General features: G+C 37.2%; 1 protein-coding gene across 1 annotated transcript in view; it reads right to left on the reverse strand.

Annotated features, from left to right (window-relative positions):
• The window catches only part of ASAP1 (ArfGAP with SH3 domain, ankyrin repeat and PH domain 1), a 155,895-nt gene that overhangs the window by 14,315 nt on the left and 120,909 nt on the right, over positions 1-20,671 (reverse strand). Inside the window, exons 20-25 of the mRNA XM_082499527.1 lie at positions 20,015-20,100; positions 17,483-17,598; positions 14,807-14,874; positions 12,148-12,255; positions 10,562-10,790; positions 625-786 (exon numbers count right to left, since the gene is read on the reverse strand). Of these exons, the coding sequence (XP_082355653.1) occupies positions 625-786; positions 10,562-10,790; positions 12,148-12,255; positions 14,807-14,874; positions 17,483-17,598; positions 20,015-20,100 (769 nt within the window). The remainder of the gene's footprint in view (positions 1-624; positions 787-10,561; positions 10,791-12,147; positions 12,256-14,806; positions 14,875-17,482; positions 17,599-20,014; positions 20,101-20,671) is intronic.

Raw genomic sequence — 20,671 nt, forward strand, 5'->3', positions numbered from 1 at the left:
TTGGAAACCTATCCTGTTTAAAAAAAAAAAAAAAAAAAAGTGCTGTTTCTGTATAAATTCTGCAGGTAGAAGGACGCAAACCTATCAGTCTTTGTGGATGTACAGACATCCCAAAACCCGCAAGCGTACCAAGACACCACATTCCCACCAGCGAGGCGTGAACGCTTTACAGGAGAGATCAGGCGCGGAGCCCAGGGAAAGCAGCTCTTCTGGCAATCAGGAGAACGGCACGGGTTCATCAAGGTCTATCTGCCCCGACTCAAGACCCACCCAGATGAATGAGGAGGAGCAGGGGTGAGGAAGCAGGTGAGGAGCAGATGCAGCAGATGAGGGGGCCGGGGTGAGGGCAGCCTGGGCAGCTAGGGTACAGAGAGGGAGGCAGCAGAGGAGATTGAACTGGGCCCCAGGGGAGCGTGGAATATTTTCAATTTTCTCAAGTGAGGCTCAGATACAGCAGCCTGGAAGGTAGAGTGACAGAAGACAGAACTGCCGGTTTATCTGAGCGGACGTTACATCAAGCTGCAATCATTGGAAAGCAAGCACCAGGTAAAAGAAATCAAAGATCATATATCATCCATCATAAAGGTTTTCCCCTGCCCTTTTGTTTTGCGTTTCAAAACTCACCCCAAGGAATTGGGCCCTTATTCTGGGGTCCATGAGGTAGTGGGCTTGGTGGGTCAGAGAGGGTTCTTTTGTGTCCTGGGGGTGGGGGAGGTGGTCTCTTCTTGGAAAGAGTGGAGCTGCCACTAGAGGTTTGGGTGCTTAGAGGGAGGGTTGAAGGTGGGCCTGCAAAATAACAAACAATCTTCTTACAAATACATGTGCATAAACGTCAAAGCAGCACTGAAAAATTCACAGTCAGACCCACAGCGAAGTGCAGCAAAAGACTAAAATAAAAAGACAAGCCATGCCAAAACACCGTTTAGATTAAACGACACGTTCACCACATTTTTAACCATCTTAGCTGTGGGAATATAAGCAACTTGACAATAGAATGACACATGTACTTATGTTTAAGAAATACAGGGTTAATCACTCCAGGAGTTCTAATTTTAGGCTTTTTTTTTTTTTTTTTTTAAGCATGAAAACTTAAAATTAAGTAATATTTAGCATGTGGGGTTGAAATTACGATTCATTTATACCAGAATGACACAGATTTCTAGATGCTCTATTACATGGGGATATTTTTCCCCTCGAGATCATTCCATACAAATTATGTTCATAAACTTGGGGGGCAGGGGAATAGAAATCTACAGATTTTCTTTGCATTTTGAAAATAGGACTGTAAGCTTAATAAGTTTTTCTGTAGCTATTTCCCCCCTTTTTTTTTTTCCTGTGGCGTAAGTACATCAGAATATGCATTTTTAGAGCGATGCAAATTGTTGTATGTAGCATGTATAAAATAAACATCAGAAAAGCCCTTTCTGAAGCTGAGATTAGATACTCAATGGTAGCATCACTTGTAAGAACTTATGCAGTTACACCTGCCCTTAAAGCCTTTATTTTGCCCTGCATCAATGTTGGCACAAGTATTATTCAACACAACACATGTCTTGCAGGATATGGGAACAGATACAGAGTAAAAGACAAAATAACCCAGAGGGAAGACGAGAGTTTTTCCTAATCAGCTTCACCATTCACCTTGTCTTTAATAAGGAGCTCGAGGAAACAGGCAGCGCAGGGCACAAACGTGCAGTGAGGGGACAACTGCTCAAATCAGCTGCCATTACCACCAAAAGAAATTACTTGTAACACTTATCTAAATTAGTTCTACATTAGGTTAGAACAGCTTTAAGGTTTTTTTTGTTGGGGTTTGGGTTTCGCATGTAAGAGAGCTTTGCCATCACAGACTCTGGATAAATGCAGATGATCGACAAAGTTTTAAATACAAAGTTTATTTATACCTGAAATTTCAAGTCTATTGTCATGTATTTTTCAGCACTATAGAACATACTTGCCTATTTTTGAAAACCTAACTTTTTTGAACAGTATTTCAGAAAAAACTTTGTTTTGTTAATCAGCATACACCATAACCTCCACACAGAACTAGAGCTGCCTCTTTAAAAATATTTATGACCTACCTGTAGGTAGGTAGACTGAAAATTACCAAAGTCTGCCTTTTTTCCCAAATTACCACATATCATAAAAGTATTAAAATCAGTGAAGAATAATATTTGCTAAAATTCCTTAGGTGAAATACTAAACACTGAAAAAAGTAACTTCAATTATCCTATAAGTGTGTGTACGTTTGCCAAATATTTTCAGCTGGTGACCTCCCTCTTTCTTCTTAACCCCAAAGAAAAGATTAATAAAACTGCCCATAATGAGTCAGTGATTCAATCTATTCTTTTCCAGATTCAAGCCTGGAAGGCCTTTTGCTGCTCAGGAGAATCTCTCAACCACAACCCCAGCCCTACTTTGGGCCTGGCTTTCAATTAATTGCTTACTCTTGTAAATCAAATTATGTATTTTGTGATTGTTCCTCTCAATTTACTTCCAAGTTCACCAAACCATTAATTGACAAGGAGTCAAACGGCAGTGCAAATTAATAAGATTGTTCCCCAATTTGTATCCTTTCTCATTTTAATTTCTTCCATGACCTTAAGAAAGCGAGCTAATTTAAACCATGTATTGAAATGTTTCTGCGAGCAAAAATAAAAAAAACACACCAATTTTTCTCATGCTAAATTTTGACTGACAATACCCTAGAATTTTGCAAGTTATAAATTCTTTAGTTCGCTTAACAAAATATGAATCAAAGAGTGTTCTATAAAACATAGGTCAGAGTATATCTAGGAACGGTGAGGGAAAAAGGAAAATTCAATATCCAGTCTTAACAGTGACATTACTTTTAAAGCATGTAGAAAATATACACAGTTTGTCAGTACAGTATTTTTTTTTCTTATCTTGACATCTCGAAAAAGAAGTTACACACTTCCAAAATGTCTGCAAGTGGGAATGGCCACCACGGCAGAGGTTCTGTCCTACCCCCACCTAGTGTCCTGCTGGCTGCACTGCACTACAGCCCGGCCACTCAAGGCCACCAGGATCTCCAGCCCCGCCACAAGTGACAAAGAGTTCAAACTTGGCTTACAGGGAGAAGAAAAAAAAAGAGTGGAGGAAATGCATTGAAATAGTATTGCACACTGACTGCGAAAATGAGACTTCAGACAGGAAGTAAAATGCGCACTTTTTATTGTTAATAGAATGAAAACACCTTCTCTACCAAAATAAAATTTAGTAGTATTAAAAACTCTTTAAATGTGGTTACGTGGACATATTTTATATTTCACACTAATACTGTATTTCCAGACTTCACAAAAGAGTTGAAAAACATTATCACTTTGTAGCTTTCAAAAGTTCACATGGCATACAACAGTTACAGGGAAAAGGTGTTCGGGTATTAAAAACAGTTCACCTTTTCAGACTCCTCACATTTGTTCCCATATTAATTTCATAGAAGGAATAAAAATGAATTTAGAAGTCATGCACTACTGATTAGATGGTTGAAATACAAAATAATTTACTTTCAAATAAACAGAAAATAAAGGAAAACTTCAGAAGACCTTTTAAGAAAGAGGTATAAAGTCACGTAACGCTTTGTTTCCTACATTTGCTTTAGTCATTCTGGAATCTAAATCAGTTTGTGGAAACAACTCATGGAATAACACAAAGATCTGATGACATACAAAGTGTAGTAAAATTATTATAAAATACTTGTATTACATATATAGATACAAATCTCAAAAGAATTCTTAAAATGGTAATTTTAACTATGCAAGGCTAGCCAGATATTTTTAAGTAATAATCCGAGTGGTTATTTTCCTAGATCAAAGATATTTTGTAATTCTAACCAGGCAGTAAGCCAACCGTTTCTTCTCCACTGTCATCTTAATGATGATTTCTCACACAGTTGTGAAGTTCACTTTTCATGTAAATAGTTTTCCCTCACACAAGCAAAAAAAAAAAATCTTGACCTATTTTTTTTTTTTTAATTTTGCTTCCATTGTGCTTTTTTTTCTTCAGTTAGCTGGGGAGCAGTTGCTTCCAGTAAGGCTGTTGTCATCTTTTATGACTTTTTTTTATTACAAAGATCACACTTTCATGTGCAAATATACCAAATAATCTCAAATTTGTTGTAGTAAGGTAAATAACTGGAAAAGATCTGCAATTAATAGTGCACTGCCCTTCAGCTTTCGTGCAGTTAGTATCGTACTATTAATTTGTGTACTTGTGAAACCATGCAAAGCTGTTACCATCCACACAAGAAATGGTGGGTTTAGAGTGTAAAAACCTGACATTGGTATTTATTTTTACCACTTAATGAGAGATATGGATCAACCAGTACCCCAGTTAATGGCAGAACAGGTACTGCAAAGGAAAGTAAGTTTATAATGAAAATACTATTTTTAATAACAAGTGTTGTTATACTTATTTTTCATGTTCTTATCAGCGATATTTTTGCAGAGATATTACTAAAAGCATTCTTCAGTGGCTTACTTCAGATCATATATATATTCAGTACTAAAAATAAGACCATAATTAAAGAAAAAATTATCACAATCACACTGAACAAGCAAGCTAAGACTATACATTGAGTCAACGTTATCATCTGAATTATATTCTATAATTAATGTTAACAAAGCCTATTATGGTACTAAAAACACAATGAGTGGGATAACTAGGATTATTTAACTACAATGTACAACACATTTATAAGAATTTTTTAAAAATTAAGTCTTTAAGTGTATGCAAGAGAGCTGTAGAATCCTGTAAGTGTTCAAAATAAACAAAAACTGGATGACAAAGGCTGAGGTAACAGAAATGGCATTAAATACAATAGTATATACAAAGATAAACTTCTAGACTAAAAAAGCATTTGTACTTCAAATTAGGGACTCCGGTTGACAATGGTAGTAAAGGCTACCTGTGTACTGCCTGATATGCCATAGTGCGATACAATCATGAAAAAAATAAATAGGCTGAAAGGATGCTATGATGTAGTATTTATTTCCAGCAGAAACAGCAAGGTTTTAATGCTGTCCCTACACTTCCAGTCACTTATATTTAAGAAAGCTGATTTAACGAGGAAAGGTACAGAGAAGGGCTGGTATGATGAAAGGACATCTTCAACGGTAAGAGAATAAAAACACTCTTCTATCAGGAAAGGTGAAAGATGCTTGGTTTGTTCAGTCTAACAAAACAGAAGTGGAGACCTGTGTGATTGCTCTCCAGGTAGTGCCTTCATACGGACGCCAGTGACAGACACATCACTGAAGCTAACTGACAACGCTGGGACAGGAACAAAGGAATTTAGCAGACTTGAGAAGATTTCTAATCCTGTGAGCAACACAGTCAAGACAACTTCTAGAAGTTACTAGTAAATGCAAATAAGCTAATTTGGTTAGAAATTGAGTCTGATCAAGTGAAGAAGCAGATTATATGACATGGCGTTTGCAGTAGCAGTGGACTGGAACCACCATGAAGGAAGTGCTTTTGGGTTTACGCACCTAACATTAGAGCTGTGCAAGAGAGTGTAAAATATGCAGACTTGTAAGTACCGAAGATCCCAGTAAGTACTGAACATCCATAAAACTGATCCCTGACCTCCATGTTCATCCCGTATGAGAGAAATAGGCAAAAGCATTAAAAATCATTCAGATTTCAGCTAAAATTAAGGAAGCTTGTCTTAGATTGCCTAACACTTCTACAAAACTAGTTAGCAATATTGCCCTCACATTGGTTTTGCAATTAAGGTTCTGCAAAGGTTTATTTAGCCACTGTGCTGAGTCATGCGAGTACTTAACATGTGGAATTTTTTTAAAAAGCTTTTTGTAAAATAAGAGGCAGAAGACGTGCTAGATGTCTGGAGCCATAATGCCTCAAGGTGTAAACTGGAAAGATTAATGAAAAGACGATTTTCAGAATGTTACAGACTAAAGACTTGACTGACTGCACGAGTTAAGTTGCACCTGAATAAGGTTAGATAAACTACGGGAAAAGGCATCCAGCGGTTGGCTTACACAGACACTCTGTAAACGTACTCTGTGCTTTTCATTCTATAAGAATTAACTAAAGCTGTAGCAGAGATGGCAGAAAGCAAGACTAAATCCACAAATGAACTGGTTTAGTGTATAGAAACACTGTCTTAGCCGATATTCATTATCAGTTCAGGCTGGCCCATCAGCCTTTGCACAGAGACAGCCGATCGGCAGGCACATCGTTCACCCTGTTGTTACAGGAACCTTCAACTCAGAACTGACAGCAAATACTAACGGAATAGTAGTAACTTAATCATCACAGCTCTGTGCTTTGTGAACATAAATAAACCAAAAGACAAATCTTCCTCCAGCATTTTTAAGATTTTTTTTTGAAAAGTTATCAAACTGGAAAATCTGAACTTACATTATAATGATATATGGTGAAACTTAAAAAAAAATTCCCCATATACACATGCTCCAACAATCGTACCTATGCAATTTTTACAATTAATCAAACTAATTTTTAGACACCACAGCCATTAAAAATCATGGGCAAGAGTGGTGCGCATTATGCAAATTGCTCTAAACTTACCTCCTTTCCCCAACACAAAGTTCAGACTTGGTGGCTTCCAGTCCACTGTGGCATCTCAGCAAACACCATGGAACCTCGCTACCAAGAACGTCACTGGCAAATGAAGCCAGCTTACACAGAGCTAGCGGGAGGTGTTTTTGTCTAAATATGCAACATTATTTTGAAAAGTTTTACCTGTATGTCTCAAAGGATAGAAAACATTATGAAAGTTTAAAAACCTCTGCCTCTTTCTAACATATGGATCCCAGCAGCTGTCCACTCCCCACAGACTGTCTCCATGTTCTAGCAGGGTCCCACAGTATCTGCTGGGGCCTCTCAGCAGAGCAGGGACAAAAATCGGATTACGTCTGGGGACAGAAGGTAAGCTTTAATTTTATTACAGATTCCATGCTCTTCTTACTCTTGGTATTTAGGGAACTTAGCATAAGATATAATACTATGTTTTCATATCTTAAATCAAATAGGTAGCTATTAAAATGAACTTTTCTAACAAAAAATAGCATTTGATAAGTAAGCTTCTATGTTAAACTTAGATGTAAGGGATATACTCTATTACTACCAATCTCAAAAGAGAATATATATTCTAAAGGATTATTTTCTTTTTTCTTACAGAAAAAAAATTATCTCAGATTGCTTCAAAATTAAGATGTGTCACCAGTGTCTTATGGAAGTGGTGAGTCTCTGCTTCTTTTTCTTTTAAACAATCTGTTTGGGAGCTGGAAGCGGGGCAGGGGAGGAGATAACAAGTAGCAGCACAGTTTATAATGAAGCATGAGTTTATCTGCAGTGACGCTTCTAGAGTGACTTTCCCATGCTGGTGGATGTTCTATGCACTCATCACTTTGTTCCCCTGTCATTTTGAGTCTGTTAAATCATTCCTGTATCACAGGCATGTATTTAATTGCAACTTCTAAAATCTGATTTAATACTTTACAATATTATTGAATGGAAATCAACTGAAAAACCAGCATCATTCACAGACTGCAGACTTTTGGTATGTTTGAAGCAGAGAAGCCTAGTGACTTTAGCAGAACAGTAGTTCCATTCAACCTCCCTCTCTGACTTACACTGTGAATCTGACATTTTCCACTCTGATCAATGTTACTGCTACCATTAGCAGGCAATAGTTTGCTGTATTTTGTGATAATATCATAGTATTTTGCTGTAATATAAATAAGGATTTCTTTTGCATAATCCTTGACACGACCAGACACAAGAACTCAATGTTTCATTTCTTTCCAAGTAGCTTTGGTATTGTGTGGATTCACTGATCTGGGAGTTTGCAGGAACACCTAGGAAAATGTCTAACATTCCCAGAATCACAGAATTCTCAGAGTTGGAAGGGACCTCTAGAGATCATCTAGTCCAACTCCCCTGCCAAAGCAGGATTGCCCAGAGCACATTACTCAGGACTGCATCCAGGCGGGTCTTGAAAATCTCCAGAGAAGAGCACTCCACAGCCTCCCTGGGCAGCCTCTGCCAGTGCTCTGTCACCTGAACCGTAGAGAAGTGTTTCCGTGTATTTGAACGGAACTTCCTGTGTTTTAACTTGTGCCCATTGCCCCTCGTCCTGTCACTTGGAACCATTGACAAGAGCCTGGCTCCATCCTCCTTCAACCCACCCTTTAGATACTTGTACGCCATTCTGAAACTTGAATACATACTTAGAATGAAATATACATGTAAATATTCCCCTTCCTGCAGAAAAAGACAATTTTCTGAATAAGTCCGTATGACAGCTACATGACAAAGAAATAATGTTCATTATAATCCATTGAAAGCTGACAACATATTAAGCAGTGTACAGAGAGATACAAAACACAAGCTCCTTAACCTTCTTAAGGAAATGGGATTTATCATTAGTTTCCAAGTCTTGAAACTTCACAAGAAAAAAAAAAGTCATCCTAGGTCAGAGCGAAGGAATGTCTAAGCCAATATTCTGTGTCTGACAATGGACAATCAGTAGCAGACTGTTAGAGCATGTAAAAAAAGATGGGGGAGAGGAAGGAAGAAGTTAGAATTTTGTAATGCCAACACGAAGGTCAATGAAGTTACAATGAATACAAATGAGTCCCCAAAGAAACTGATATAAAGCAACCTGGATTATGAAATCTCATGTGAAAAAACGCATACCCTAGCAAAATTGCGTTGCCTCTTAATGGAAAATAAACCCGTTTAAAAAAGGGACCCAAGGGATTAATTTGAAAGTTGCCAGTACATGACAAAGACTGATGGTGGACTGTTCTAAGCACAGCATCTGAACCATGTAAAAGCAGCCATCTGATGCCAACCCACTCTGTTCCGGCCCTTTTACTCTTTCATATTTTAGTGAGAGCATTTCTTCATTTTTTTTTTTTTTTAAAACAAAGTTAACTACTAGTTGAGCAAGTGAAATATAAAGTTATAGCAGTGCTAACAAAAGGGAGAATTAGCATAACTGCTGAAGCCTTAAACTATACTGTAGCCTTCATCGCAACTAAAGTTTTCTCTAACAAGTCTACCATAAAAACAAAATTTGGCTATTTTTAAATTAAATACATAAAAACAGGGAAAAGATGAAGGTTTTTTTTTTTTTCTAAAAAGTAGCTTTGCACAAATTCTAGTAAAGTAACAGGTTTTGTTCCATAAATACATCCCCTAAACTTGAAAATTATAGCTACCTAGGTCAAAGAACAACGATCCACTACAGCCGCGAGAACTTCTCTTCCCTTTCAAACACTACCAAGAGTGTAACTATTCCTATCATTAGGAAGAAAAAGCACCTCATTCATTTCAACTGAATGTAGATTGCAAAAGCGATCAAACTGCAGCACAAGCCTTGCTTATGGAGAATTCTACAAGAGCAAAACGGTGGTTTCACTCAGGGAAGTATGAGTGATGTTTAGATCTTCAGTGCCTAAGTGACTTAACTATCTGGCAATAGGCTTGGTATTTTTTCCTGCAGTTCTTTACAGCCCTCTCACTCAGCAAAATGGAAGAAGAGAGTGTTGATGCACTGAAAGAGAAGGAACTTTAATACCAACCTGCTTAGCACTTCACAGGTTATTCTGGTATTTTTCTTTTTCCAAACTGTCTGAGTGCAAGGAGAGGGGGTCTTCTTACACCTCCTCTCCTCCAAAGCTTTGTTTCCTCACTCTCTCTGCCAGACCCTACACAGCACATCATCGTATAGTGCTATGGACCATCAGCCTTTTTCTAAAGCATGGGTATTTTTGTGACTGTCCTGGTTTCAGCTGGGACACAGCTAATTTTCTTTCTAGGGGTTGCTGTGTTTCAGATTTGCTATGAAAGGAATGTCAATAATGCATATTGTTTTAGTTGTTTATATTTTTCAAGGACTTTTTCCAGCTTCCCATAGAAGGCGAGAAGGAGCCTACACAGAAAGATGGAATGGCCAATAGATGGTCAAGCTCAGTATATAGATGGGGTTGGCTGAGAGGGTGGATACTCGTGATCATGTTAATTCACCAGGCGGTGAGAGTGACTTGTGTCATTATTATTATTATTATTATTTTCCTTTTCTGTTATTGTTCTGTTAAGCTATCTTTATCTCAGCCCACAAGATTTCCTTTCCTTTTCCCCTCCTTTTCTCCCTCTTCTCCCAGCTCTTCTCAGGGAAGAGGGAGAACCGTGCGAGCAGCTGTGTGGTCATAGCTGCCAGCTGGGTTTAAATCACAACAGCGACTGTAAATGCTTAAAAATGCTTCTGCAAAATATGAACAGAACTTCTACATAAAATGATGCAACTTTTATTTAGCAGAGCATTACTCTATTTTTTCACCCATTCATGTACACTGTTATGAAGAAGTCCATTACAAAGTGTACGTCCCTTTTTTTATTCAGTTTTGAAAATGCATTGTACAGTACTACCACATCAATGTAATAAGAAAAACATGCTACACCTTGAAATATTGTAATGCATCTGGTTAAAGGAAGGACAACTGTGGAAAAATTACTGCTTGTAAGCGTAGTTTGAAGACAGACTTACCTTTGCCAGCATTTCTAGGAGGAAGAGGAGGAGCGTCTGCAGTTGGAGAGGTGGGTGAATCCGTGCTCGTAGAAGCAAAGATCTGATTGGTAAAAGCTCCATAGGAGAGTCGTTGCTTGTCTCTAGGAGTGCTAAATGAAGGATGAGTCAATTTGTCTTGGGGAGAAATGCTCGAAGAGTGACAAAAACTTTGGGGTCTCGGAGATCTTTCTTTTTTTATAGGACTAGGCTGTGAACAGAAAAACAAATACATTATGCAGCTGTCTAAATACTAAATATAGTTAATATGTCTGGGAAAGAATATAACGGAACATAGTCTAGTGAATACGAGCATAATTTCTTTATTGGACAAATAAGCCCACATTCCTCCCTTTCTCAACCATCCAACCTGAAAGATCCTCTCCTCTAACTGAAAAATAAAGACTGTAGCATCAACAAATCATCAGGTACACAAAGTTAGATTTATTCTTAAATCAGCAGACGCACTATAATAATATACTAAAAAAATATATTAATAAAAGCCTAGTATAGTTTTTACAATATAGGAGTAACTTTCAGTTCAAATAGCTCTACTCAGACCAGACAGTTCGCAAAGATCAAGTATATTACCCCACTGATGCATATTACAAGTAAATAACCATTTCTGACACATCAGATTTATTTGTCGACTGAACTAGCAGTATATTCAGTGGTATGTCTCCTCTTTTAAACATATATAATTGCTCTTTGAAGAAATTTTACACAGCAATTTTTGACTGCTGTATATTAATAGCTGCATATGGAGCACGATCTGTTTCAGTGCAGCTCTGGCTCAGACAGAGCTGTTACCTCCAATACAGCATTAGTCATCCTCCTGAGGCTCCTTGCACAAATAATCATTTTGTTCTCTACTGTCCTTGAGGACATGTAAATTATTTCAGTTTCTGAATTTTTCAGTCCCAAGTGTCACAGAAAATGAAAAGTTGACCACATTTCTTTCTACAGTACCCCTATTAAATAGGAAAGGTGTATTCGCTTTTATTGCGGAAGCAGAGCACAGAGTAATTAACTGACTTGCTAAAGTAGGACACTGAGGTTAAGTTTTCACGTGTTCTAGGCTGGCAATTATCCTATGCCCTCCAGTTTTTTCCTTCTGTTACTTCTTTTTTTAATAAGGAATAAAGTGCACGGCACAGTTTTTGAAAAACAGAGTTATTTATTCAACAGCTAGGTTTTTAATTAATTTATGGAAAAAATAAGTATGTAAGCTTTGGATTTCCTCCAGCTAAAAATGAACAGCCTAGAATTCAGACGGGGATAAAATGACAACAACTTAATCTGCATTTACTGATTTATATTACATTGTATGCCTTGTCAAAGCAAAACTTCTGAAACTCAAGTCCATAATAACTAGGTTGACAAAATGTATTCAAAAAGCACTTTAGCAGTCTTTAATACAGGCCTCAAAACTACACCCACCCCCTCACCCCCCAAAAAAATATCTATAAGAAAAAAAAGGTTGAACTGGGTCTCAATTTCCATTCATTTCCACAGAACAGGAAGTTTGACAGTTTTAGTGCAAAGCTGTTTCTGTAATTCATGCTTACCTTATCATCTAAGTCATCATCACTTTCATCAATTTCTTCCTGCCGAAGATTCCATTCATACTCTACGTGGACATGTGGGTTTAGCTTTCCCGCCTTGGCTTGAGAAAGCTGAAAGAAATAAGAGTTCTTGTTAGAATACTTGCTGTTCTTTTGATGTCAACAAAGTTAGTTTTGTAAAAGCAAGCAATAAACTGAAATATTTAGAGATTTAAAGCTTTTCCAGACATTAAAAAGAAACCATTTCAGGGCAATCACACAAACATCCTTCATTTATTTGAGGTATAGATAAACAGCTAAAAGGGAAGACTTTCTCAAAATGGGCAGAAGTTGCTATGTTTGACAAGCATTTGAAAAGATGACATGAAGAGAAGGTATCTGCACAAAAGCTAAATGCATCTGGAGGCCTCTTTTCCAAAAAGGAAAGGCAAAACCTATTTATAAATTCCAGTACATACAACTATTACCCCTCCAAAATCACAATCTTTGTGTTGGAATCAAAATAAAAGGTATTTAACCTTTATTTAAATATTTCCCTTCCCTCTCACTGCATGAGGCCAATGTGTCTTAGGCACAAAATTCCCCTATTTTGCCATCCCAAATAATGTATTCTTATTCTTTAAAAATCTACTACTTCAGTGCTCAGCAAAAAAAGAAAACTTCAATTCATGGTTATCCTTAGGAAATAAATTCTCCTTTTCAGTGCTTAGATTTCCCATCATTATTTATTCCTTCACATCCTTTGAAATGTAGTCTACGTGGTATTAGTTGATTCAGGAGAGCATTTAACCATCTTCCCGAAATAAAATTTGGAAGAAATAATACTCACATAACAGATTGAAAATAATTTAATGTACCCATTTGAGTTGACATTGAATTTAATTACACAGTTAAGACTCCAGCTATGCAACAAAAATCAGCTTAGTACATCTCCCATATCGCAAACATCTATTTATTTTGTCCTTTTTATTGCCCATGGTAAACAATATGCTCACTCTTATTTCTTTTTCACTCTTAACCTTATCTCATTGCCACTTTTGAGAAAAATGCAGAAATAATTTTCCTCTTCAAAAATGAAGAAAATAGAGCATTTACGCTTCTCCTATTATAGTTAAATGAAATACTCGGTCAGATGTTAGCAGAATTTCAGTTACAACAATTGAAACAATTAACTGCAAGATAAGATCACTGATAACATCCACCTGTTTTTGTTTGTTCCACAATATGATCAGTTGGTCCACATTAATGGCAGATGTTGCTTTATTAAATATATACTGCAAGGAAAAAAGCAATCTATACCAATTGTGTGTCGTACAGCTGATCTGTTTTTCAGCTGACAGAATACTTGAAACACTGGAAACGGCACTTACGCAGCAGACATGGGAGTAATTGAGAAGTCAGTGAGAGCTCCGCCTTATCAACCATAGCAAAATGTTGACTTGCATCCCCAGAAATATGGAAAATTATTCTGATTTGTGAAGGACAAGCTCTCTTGATTATGCAATAATTAATACATACATGACAAGAACTTTCAAGGAAAGGTATTAAAATTAACCAGCTGCAGAGAAAAATTAGATTTCCTCCTTGGAACATCAAAATGAGGCAAAATCGTTCTGATAAATAGAATCAAGCAGCAAGCGACAACTGTTTGGTAAATTCTTCTGGCTTTGTCTTGAATGAGAAACTGCCACACTACTTAGACTTTTTAATCCCTTGATAGTACTTGAATTCACTTGTCTACTAAATGCATGCTGGTGAGAGGCACCCTAGAGGGCTAAGAACAAACAAGATTGTTGGTCTCATGTAGAATCTTATTCCTGGCTAACTGCCTCAGAAGAGTATCTGGGGAAATCCTTTAATACCTTTATTTCTTGCAGTCCAATAATTTTCTTGAGTGGCGTTTGTTAACATCACTCACACATTCTCAAAATTCCAGAAAGCTTTTGCCTTCTAAATACACACAGAAGCTGGTGGTTTACATTTTTTGATACCCTAACTTCCAGACATTGCAGTTTTGCTTCCTTCTCCTTTGAGCAGGTTTAATTTTGAGTTGTTTCAATTCTCCTTGTATGCAGACTTTCACCATCTCTGAACTATCTGTCCCATTAAATAAAGTGGAAAAAGCCAAAGCAGGAAAAGTCAAACAAAGATCCAGACCTAAAAGGCCTTGACAGATTTAATATCTCAGGGCTCGTTTTATACTCCTGAGAGAAATGCCTCTAAGAAGAACTTTTGAGGTGATGAAGCTCAAGTTTCCTAGAATGATGCATAAAGAGGTATTCAAATACTTGATCCTCCAGTATTTAAGGTCTTCATATATGGTGGTTAAAATAAATAAGTACCTCCAGTGGAGGATCTTTTACTTAAACTATTACAAAGAAAATGACTGTTGTGTTGTGAAAGGCCAGGCTGGACGTGGCCTTGGGCAACCTGGTCTAGTGGTTGCCCCCCGTATGGCAGGGGGGTTGGAACTACATGATCTTCAAGGTCCTTTCCAACCTAAACCATTCTATGATGCTATGGTGGCACCTTCAGACTAGCATACAGCCAGCTGGCAATAACATCAAGTTTAAGATACAGTGGTAACAATATTCTAAGTAGATCACATCTTTAAGGACGTAAACTTCCTCCCCCCTCTGGCTTTTTCACCCCCAGTTCTTACCAGTTCCTCACACTGGACAGCTTTCGCTCTTTTTGCTGTGTCCAGAGCCGTCTCTCCAGCTTGGTTTACTACAAAATTAACAATGAAAAAAGAGAATAATTCTTTGACATGTCTAAAGAATCAAGTTTCACTATTTTTAGCAGAGTAGCTTCTAAATGTCATCAAAAACATCTATTTACTCTATAGCAGCTGCAGCTCTTAAGATTCCACTTTAAGTGGAATTACATGCATTTCATGTACCATCAGGTTCTTTCTGAACTGCAGCATCTGCTGGGACAGTTCCCATATCCCTCCTAACCATCCTAGCAGAGAATATAAAGAAATTTAGTCATTTCAATCTCTGCTCAACTCCTTTGCCAGTAAAACTCTTACATGAGTAAGCAGGAAAAGCAAGCAGACAGGGTAAGATAGCTTATGAAACTATTCTAAGATTTTTTTTTTTTTTTTAAAGAAAAAAAGAAAATGTTGATCCAAGCATGTTTTACTTTGATTAATACATAGTGGTTCGAAGCCTGAATTTGAAGACAGAAGTCCTATTCTAAGATGACATTTGAACAAGAGTAATTTTAAAACCTAGCTATTTTGTCTTTATAAAGGCTATAAAATGGTTTACATTTAAAAATAATGCCTGATCAGAAAGAAGATGGTATCCGAGCACTCTGGAACGTCCTCTGGCACAACATCCAATGCAATCCTTCCTAGATGCTCAATAGCAAATCTCAAAAAACAAAAACAACCCCCACACTCCAACCTTATGTCGACAAACCTTAGGTAAAATTTATTCTTACAGTATAGCTGTAAATGCCATGGAACTGAAAGAGTCTGCTCTGTATCGTATCCAGATTGTAAAGTACTTCTGTGATTGGGAACTGAAAACAGTCAAACTGAGGTCTCATAAGCAAATATGCCTATGTGTAATATTACATAAAGAATGCCAGTCATCAATTCTAGAAAACACAAAGTGGTCATCTAGAAAGGCCTATGAATTTGAAAGAAATAAGATCCCTAGGAGGAAGGCTCCTTATGGAAAGATCTGAGATAGTTCAGGAGTTTTAATATGAACAGAAATGAAAAGATAGTAGTTCTTAACTGAAGTTAACACACAGATAGCTTAAGAGACTACATAAATTCCACACTTTCAACCTTTAAGTACAAACCTGATGTTTCAAGGCCTAAGGAAGATATGCAGTTCATATTTGAAAGCATTAAAGAAAAAAAAAAAAAAAAAAAAAGACAGACCCAAAAAGGTAAGACTACTTTTCTGGCATCTACTTAGGAGAGAGTTCAATGGAAGGATCAGTAAACATGTTTAAGCTTGTTGAGATAGCTTTCCCATTTTCTTAATCAGGGACATATCTGAAAAAAAAGGTCACATCAAATTCTTTTGACTTCTGATAATATTAGACTATATTCTAAGGATGTATGAAAAGTCCAAGGAAACCAATGAACTTAAATTTATGCAACATGTTTTTTACTGGGCAGTGGAAGAAAATCATAGAATGGTTTAGGCTGGAAAGGACCTTGAAGATCATCGAGTTCCAACCCCCCTGCCATAGGCAGGGACAACTCCCACCAGAACAGGTCGCCCAAGGCCACATCCAGCCTGGCTTTGAACACCTCCAGGGATGGGGCCTCAACAGCCTCTCTGGGTAACCTCCTCCAGTGCCTTACCACCCTCAAAGTAAAAAACTTCTTCCTAATGTTTAATCTGAACCTGCCCTCTTCCAGTTTAATGCCGTTCCCCCTTATCCTATCGCTACATGCCCGAGTAAAAAGTCCTTCCCCAGCTCTCCTGTAGGCCCCCTTTAAATACTGATGTCAATGAGGAAAGTGGGAGGAATAAAAGGTTATACTCTTTGGTTTGCACCAACTGTTCAGAAAGCTTCCCTCCTATACCAAGAACTGACAGAATGCAAATGTTTTATAGACATGCGGATGACACTCAGCTCCTGAGTCTGACAAGCTGGATTCATGGAATATCTTCCTAACTCTGAAAACATGGCAGAGAAAGGAGAGCATTTAGTAATCAAGAGATTAACCTAAGTGTGCGAAAACAGTTTACAGAGATTCTATTTTTAATTACACTTTTTCTAAGCCATGACGAAAAATGGACTGATGTAGGCAAAGCAAGTGTTATATCTATCACACGTAGATGGCAAACAGAAGGCAGCTGAAAAGATAATCCCTTCCCGCATCAGCTACAGTGGTGGATAGAGCATGCTGGGTGAAGCCACAGTGCCAACTGACATTAATATTAAAAGAATTAACTGTTGTGTATACAAAACCTACATACATCTAGAGTGGAATTAATGTGAGCAGTCATTTGACGCATTATAACACACAAGTACTAGATGAATTTTACAGTATAAGCAACAAACCTACATTTCAGGACAATTACAATGCGTCAGAAATAAAACTCTGCAGAAAAACTAGGGTTTACCATTAGTATTTAGCATTAGAAAAATTTTGTCACTATTATCTTCTAAAAATTTAAGTTCTATTTTTTAACTGAATGCTTCCTTTAGGCTTGGTGGCGGTAAAGTCTTCATCTTTCTAATACAGTTTTATTTTTCCTTTTAAAATTTTACTTTAGACAGTGAGACATAAATGAGACATAAAATAATGGAACAAAATCTTAGGAGATCTTTATTTCCTAGTTTTAAATAATGAACTTACCCACATCAATAGTTGGCTTCCCCCTCAAAAGCAATTTCAGACACTCAGGCTTGTTATACATACTGCAGTAGTGTAGAACCGTATTACCCAATGCTGTCTGCTTATCCAGGTTTCCACTATGCGCAAAAGAAAAAAATAATCAAGGAAAGAAACTATAGTATGCTGTGCTAATCACTGCAGATCTAGCATCCTTATAAATACTGAATCTATAAATACTTTACTGGACAAACACGAAGTAGAAACAAATATTTTTACATTAAGCATGACTTTCAAAGACTATTAAGAATAGTTTCAAGCATACTAGAAATCCCTGAGCTGTGGCTGAAAAGGACTGAGCACCTACAGATGTTCATTCATTCAAAAAAAAAAAAAAAAAAAAAGGTAAAACTCAAAGATTCAAATCTAATCCTTTGTAAGGTCACACCAGTTGTTTTCCACCTGCCACTTTACTGGTATTTCTTTTTCAAACATGCTAAATTAGTCCAACAAAAAAAAAAATCTGAAAAATCATTTTCACACAGTTAGAATAGGTTATTAAGTCACACACATTCAAGGAACTATGAAGAGAATGGCTGTGAGGATGCACAGAAGTGGTAAGAAGGAATATAAAGATACACACTGAGTTAAGGAAAAACAAGGTGTGCAAAGGGGTTCACAAGACTTTTTAAAACTGCATTTCCTTTAACTTTCAGTTTCTAAAACAAGGTTTCTCAAAAAAAAGTTACTGACATATTTGGATCAATATAATACATTTATAAAAATGAAAATAAAAGCTTAAAAGATAACAGCTTTTCTTCCACTCAGTATTACCCAGGTTGCACAGTAAGTGCAGAGAGTCCATATGGTTGTAAAGATGCTCTTAAAGTTGAGATTGAGACAAAAATACAGACAGCTGACAAACACATAAAACATGATAGTTGTCTGAAGAAACTATGAAGCTTCATAAGTAAACAAAATCATTTTGAATAATCATCCAAAATAACAAATCGTTAATAATGTTCAAAATAATCATAGAATGGTTTACGTTGGAAAGGACCTTGAAGATCATGTAGTTCCAACCCCCCTGCCATAGGCAGGGACACCTCCCACTAGACCAGGTTGCCCAAGGCCACCTCCAGCCTGGCTTTGAACACCTCCAGGGATGGGGCCTCAACAACCTCTCTGGGTAACCTCTTCCAGTGCCTTACCACCCTCAAAGTGAAAAACTCCTTCCTAATGTTTAATCTGAACCTGCCCTCTTCCAGGTTAAAGCCATTAAAGTTTAAAGTTTAAAGCCAAGTCCTTTCCCAGCTCTCCTGTAGGCCCTCTTTAGGTACTGGAAGGCTGCAATAAGGTCTCCCTGGAGCCTTCTCTTCTCCAGGCAGAATTTGGGCTTCTAAAACATTTTTCAAATTATGATCTCAAACAGCCTGCCTTTATTAGTAGCTTATTTTTTATTTTATACTTAAAAAACACTCCTACAACGGTCAGCGCTCCATTTCACACAAGGGAGTAGTAGCAGAATAAAGTTAAAGTGAAGGTTACACAGCTAGTCCACATAGCCCAGGAGATGGTGCCAGAAACATTGATTTCAAGTCTCTGCTGTTACCAGAAGACCGAACTTCCCCTCTAACACTCTGTATATACAACACTACATAAACAGAGGGGAAGGGCAAAAAAAAAAAGTATTCACTGACTGCATTTCAATACCAGGTCTGACTTGCTATGCTGAGGGAAAATAAAAATTAAAAAATCCTCCAAGCAAGTTGTGGCAAGTCGTCTGTGTTTCTCCAACCCTCCTCTCTCGATGTTCTGCAAAACCCACCATCCGACACAGCAAGCGACTGCCGCTTCTTTCACTTTATAGCGATACTATAGAAGTGGAGTGGAATGGATCTCATTTAATTATATATTTCACAATATAAGTAATGAAGTATGTTGGACCGCTACACCACTTGATTTTTTTTTTTTTTTTAAGAAAACATTTTCATTAAGGTTTTTCACTTCTATGAACACTTCTCTTGACAACAAAGAATAGCTCAGCCAATAAACTAGATTGTTGAAAATTACTAATTAAGAAATTATGCTCTCAATAGCTTTAATACAATTTATTAACTATTAGAACACCTTTTTCAAAGTTAATCTAGCTTCTATTTATTTTTATGGGAAAGAGCCTTGTTTTCTACTTGTACAATTTCTTTGCACGTCCTATATTTGGAATGTTTGTCATCTCTCCTTTACCTGAGCTATTCATTTGCATTGTTTCATACTGCCATGTGTTCTAAATCAATGCTCCCTTTTGTTCTACATAGTTTTTCCTTTCATCCTCTTTTTAAAGAGCTCTTTCCACATTTTTAATCTACACTTCTTTCCCTTTCTCTACTCATTAGGAGCACAAAGGTCAACTCAAAGGTATTAAATTATGCTCATTTGAAACATATCTATGGAGAATGATTATAAGTGATGAACAATCACTACCCAAAGCACTGCAAGGATAGCTTTGAACACCTGCATTTTTCATGCACAATTTAATGAAAAATGAGCAATCCTTACCAGTTTTGTACAAGGAAGTCAACCAGATGGAGAGAGGTTTGGTCAGCAGTCCGGACTGCTAAATGAAGTGCTGTTTCACCTGGCTCCTAAACACATATAAATAGAAGTTAGATTTTTGTGTCTTATTTCTGCAAAGCTTATAATATCAGACCTACCGAAATGTAGGTCACTCACTCTTTTACAAAATTTCTAATAATATTTTTCCATTGAAAGACAATTATGACAAAACCAGTTATTTCCTTTCTGATCTCTGAAAGACACCATGTGCTTCAATGGAAAAGGCATCACACTTTCTGAGATCACAGCATTCCCGAAACCAGTCTTCCCTTTTTCCCAGATGGATGGAACAATCCTGAGGAGCCTTTAACCATTTTGGCTGCTAGTAACTGAAAGAGATCCTGTCAAGGAATACCGAGTAAGTTTACAGCACTTGTTGCTTTATGACACCTTGGTGAACACCAAGCACAGCCACAACACTATTTCCTATAAAACCAGGGAAAAAAAATCCACAAAAACCATAGGCTTACAAACATTAAATCTCTTACAGAATCACAGAATGGTTGAAGTTGGAAGGGCACTGTGGGGTTCATCTTGTCCAACCTCCCTGCCCAAACAGGGCCACCTACAGCCAGTTGCCCAGGACCATGTCCAGATGGA

The sequence above is a fragment of the Vanellus vanellus genome (assembly GCF_965231255.1).
Source record: "Vanellus vanellus genome assembly, chromosome: 2".
In the NCBI taxonomy this organism is placed as follows: Eukaryota; Metazoa; Chordata; class Aves; order Charadriiformes; family Charadriidae; genus Vanellus; species Vanellus vanellus.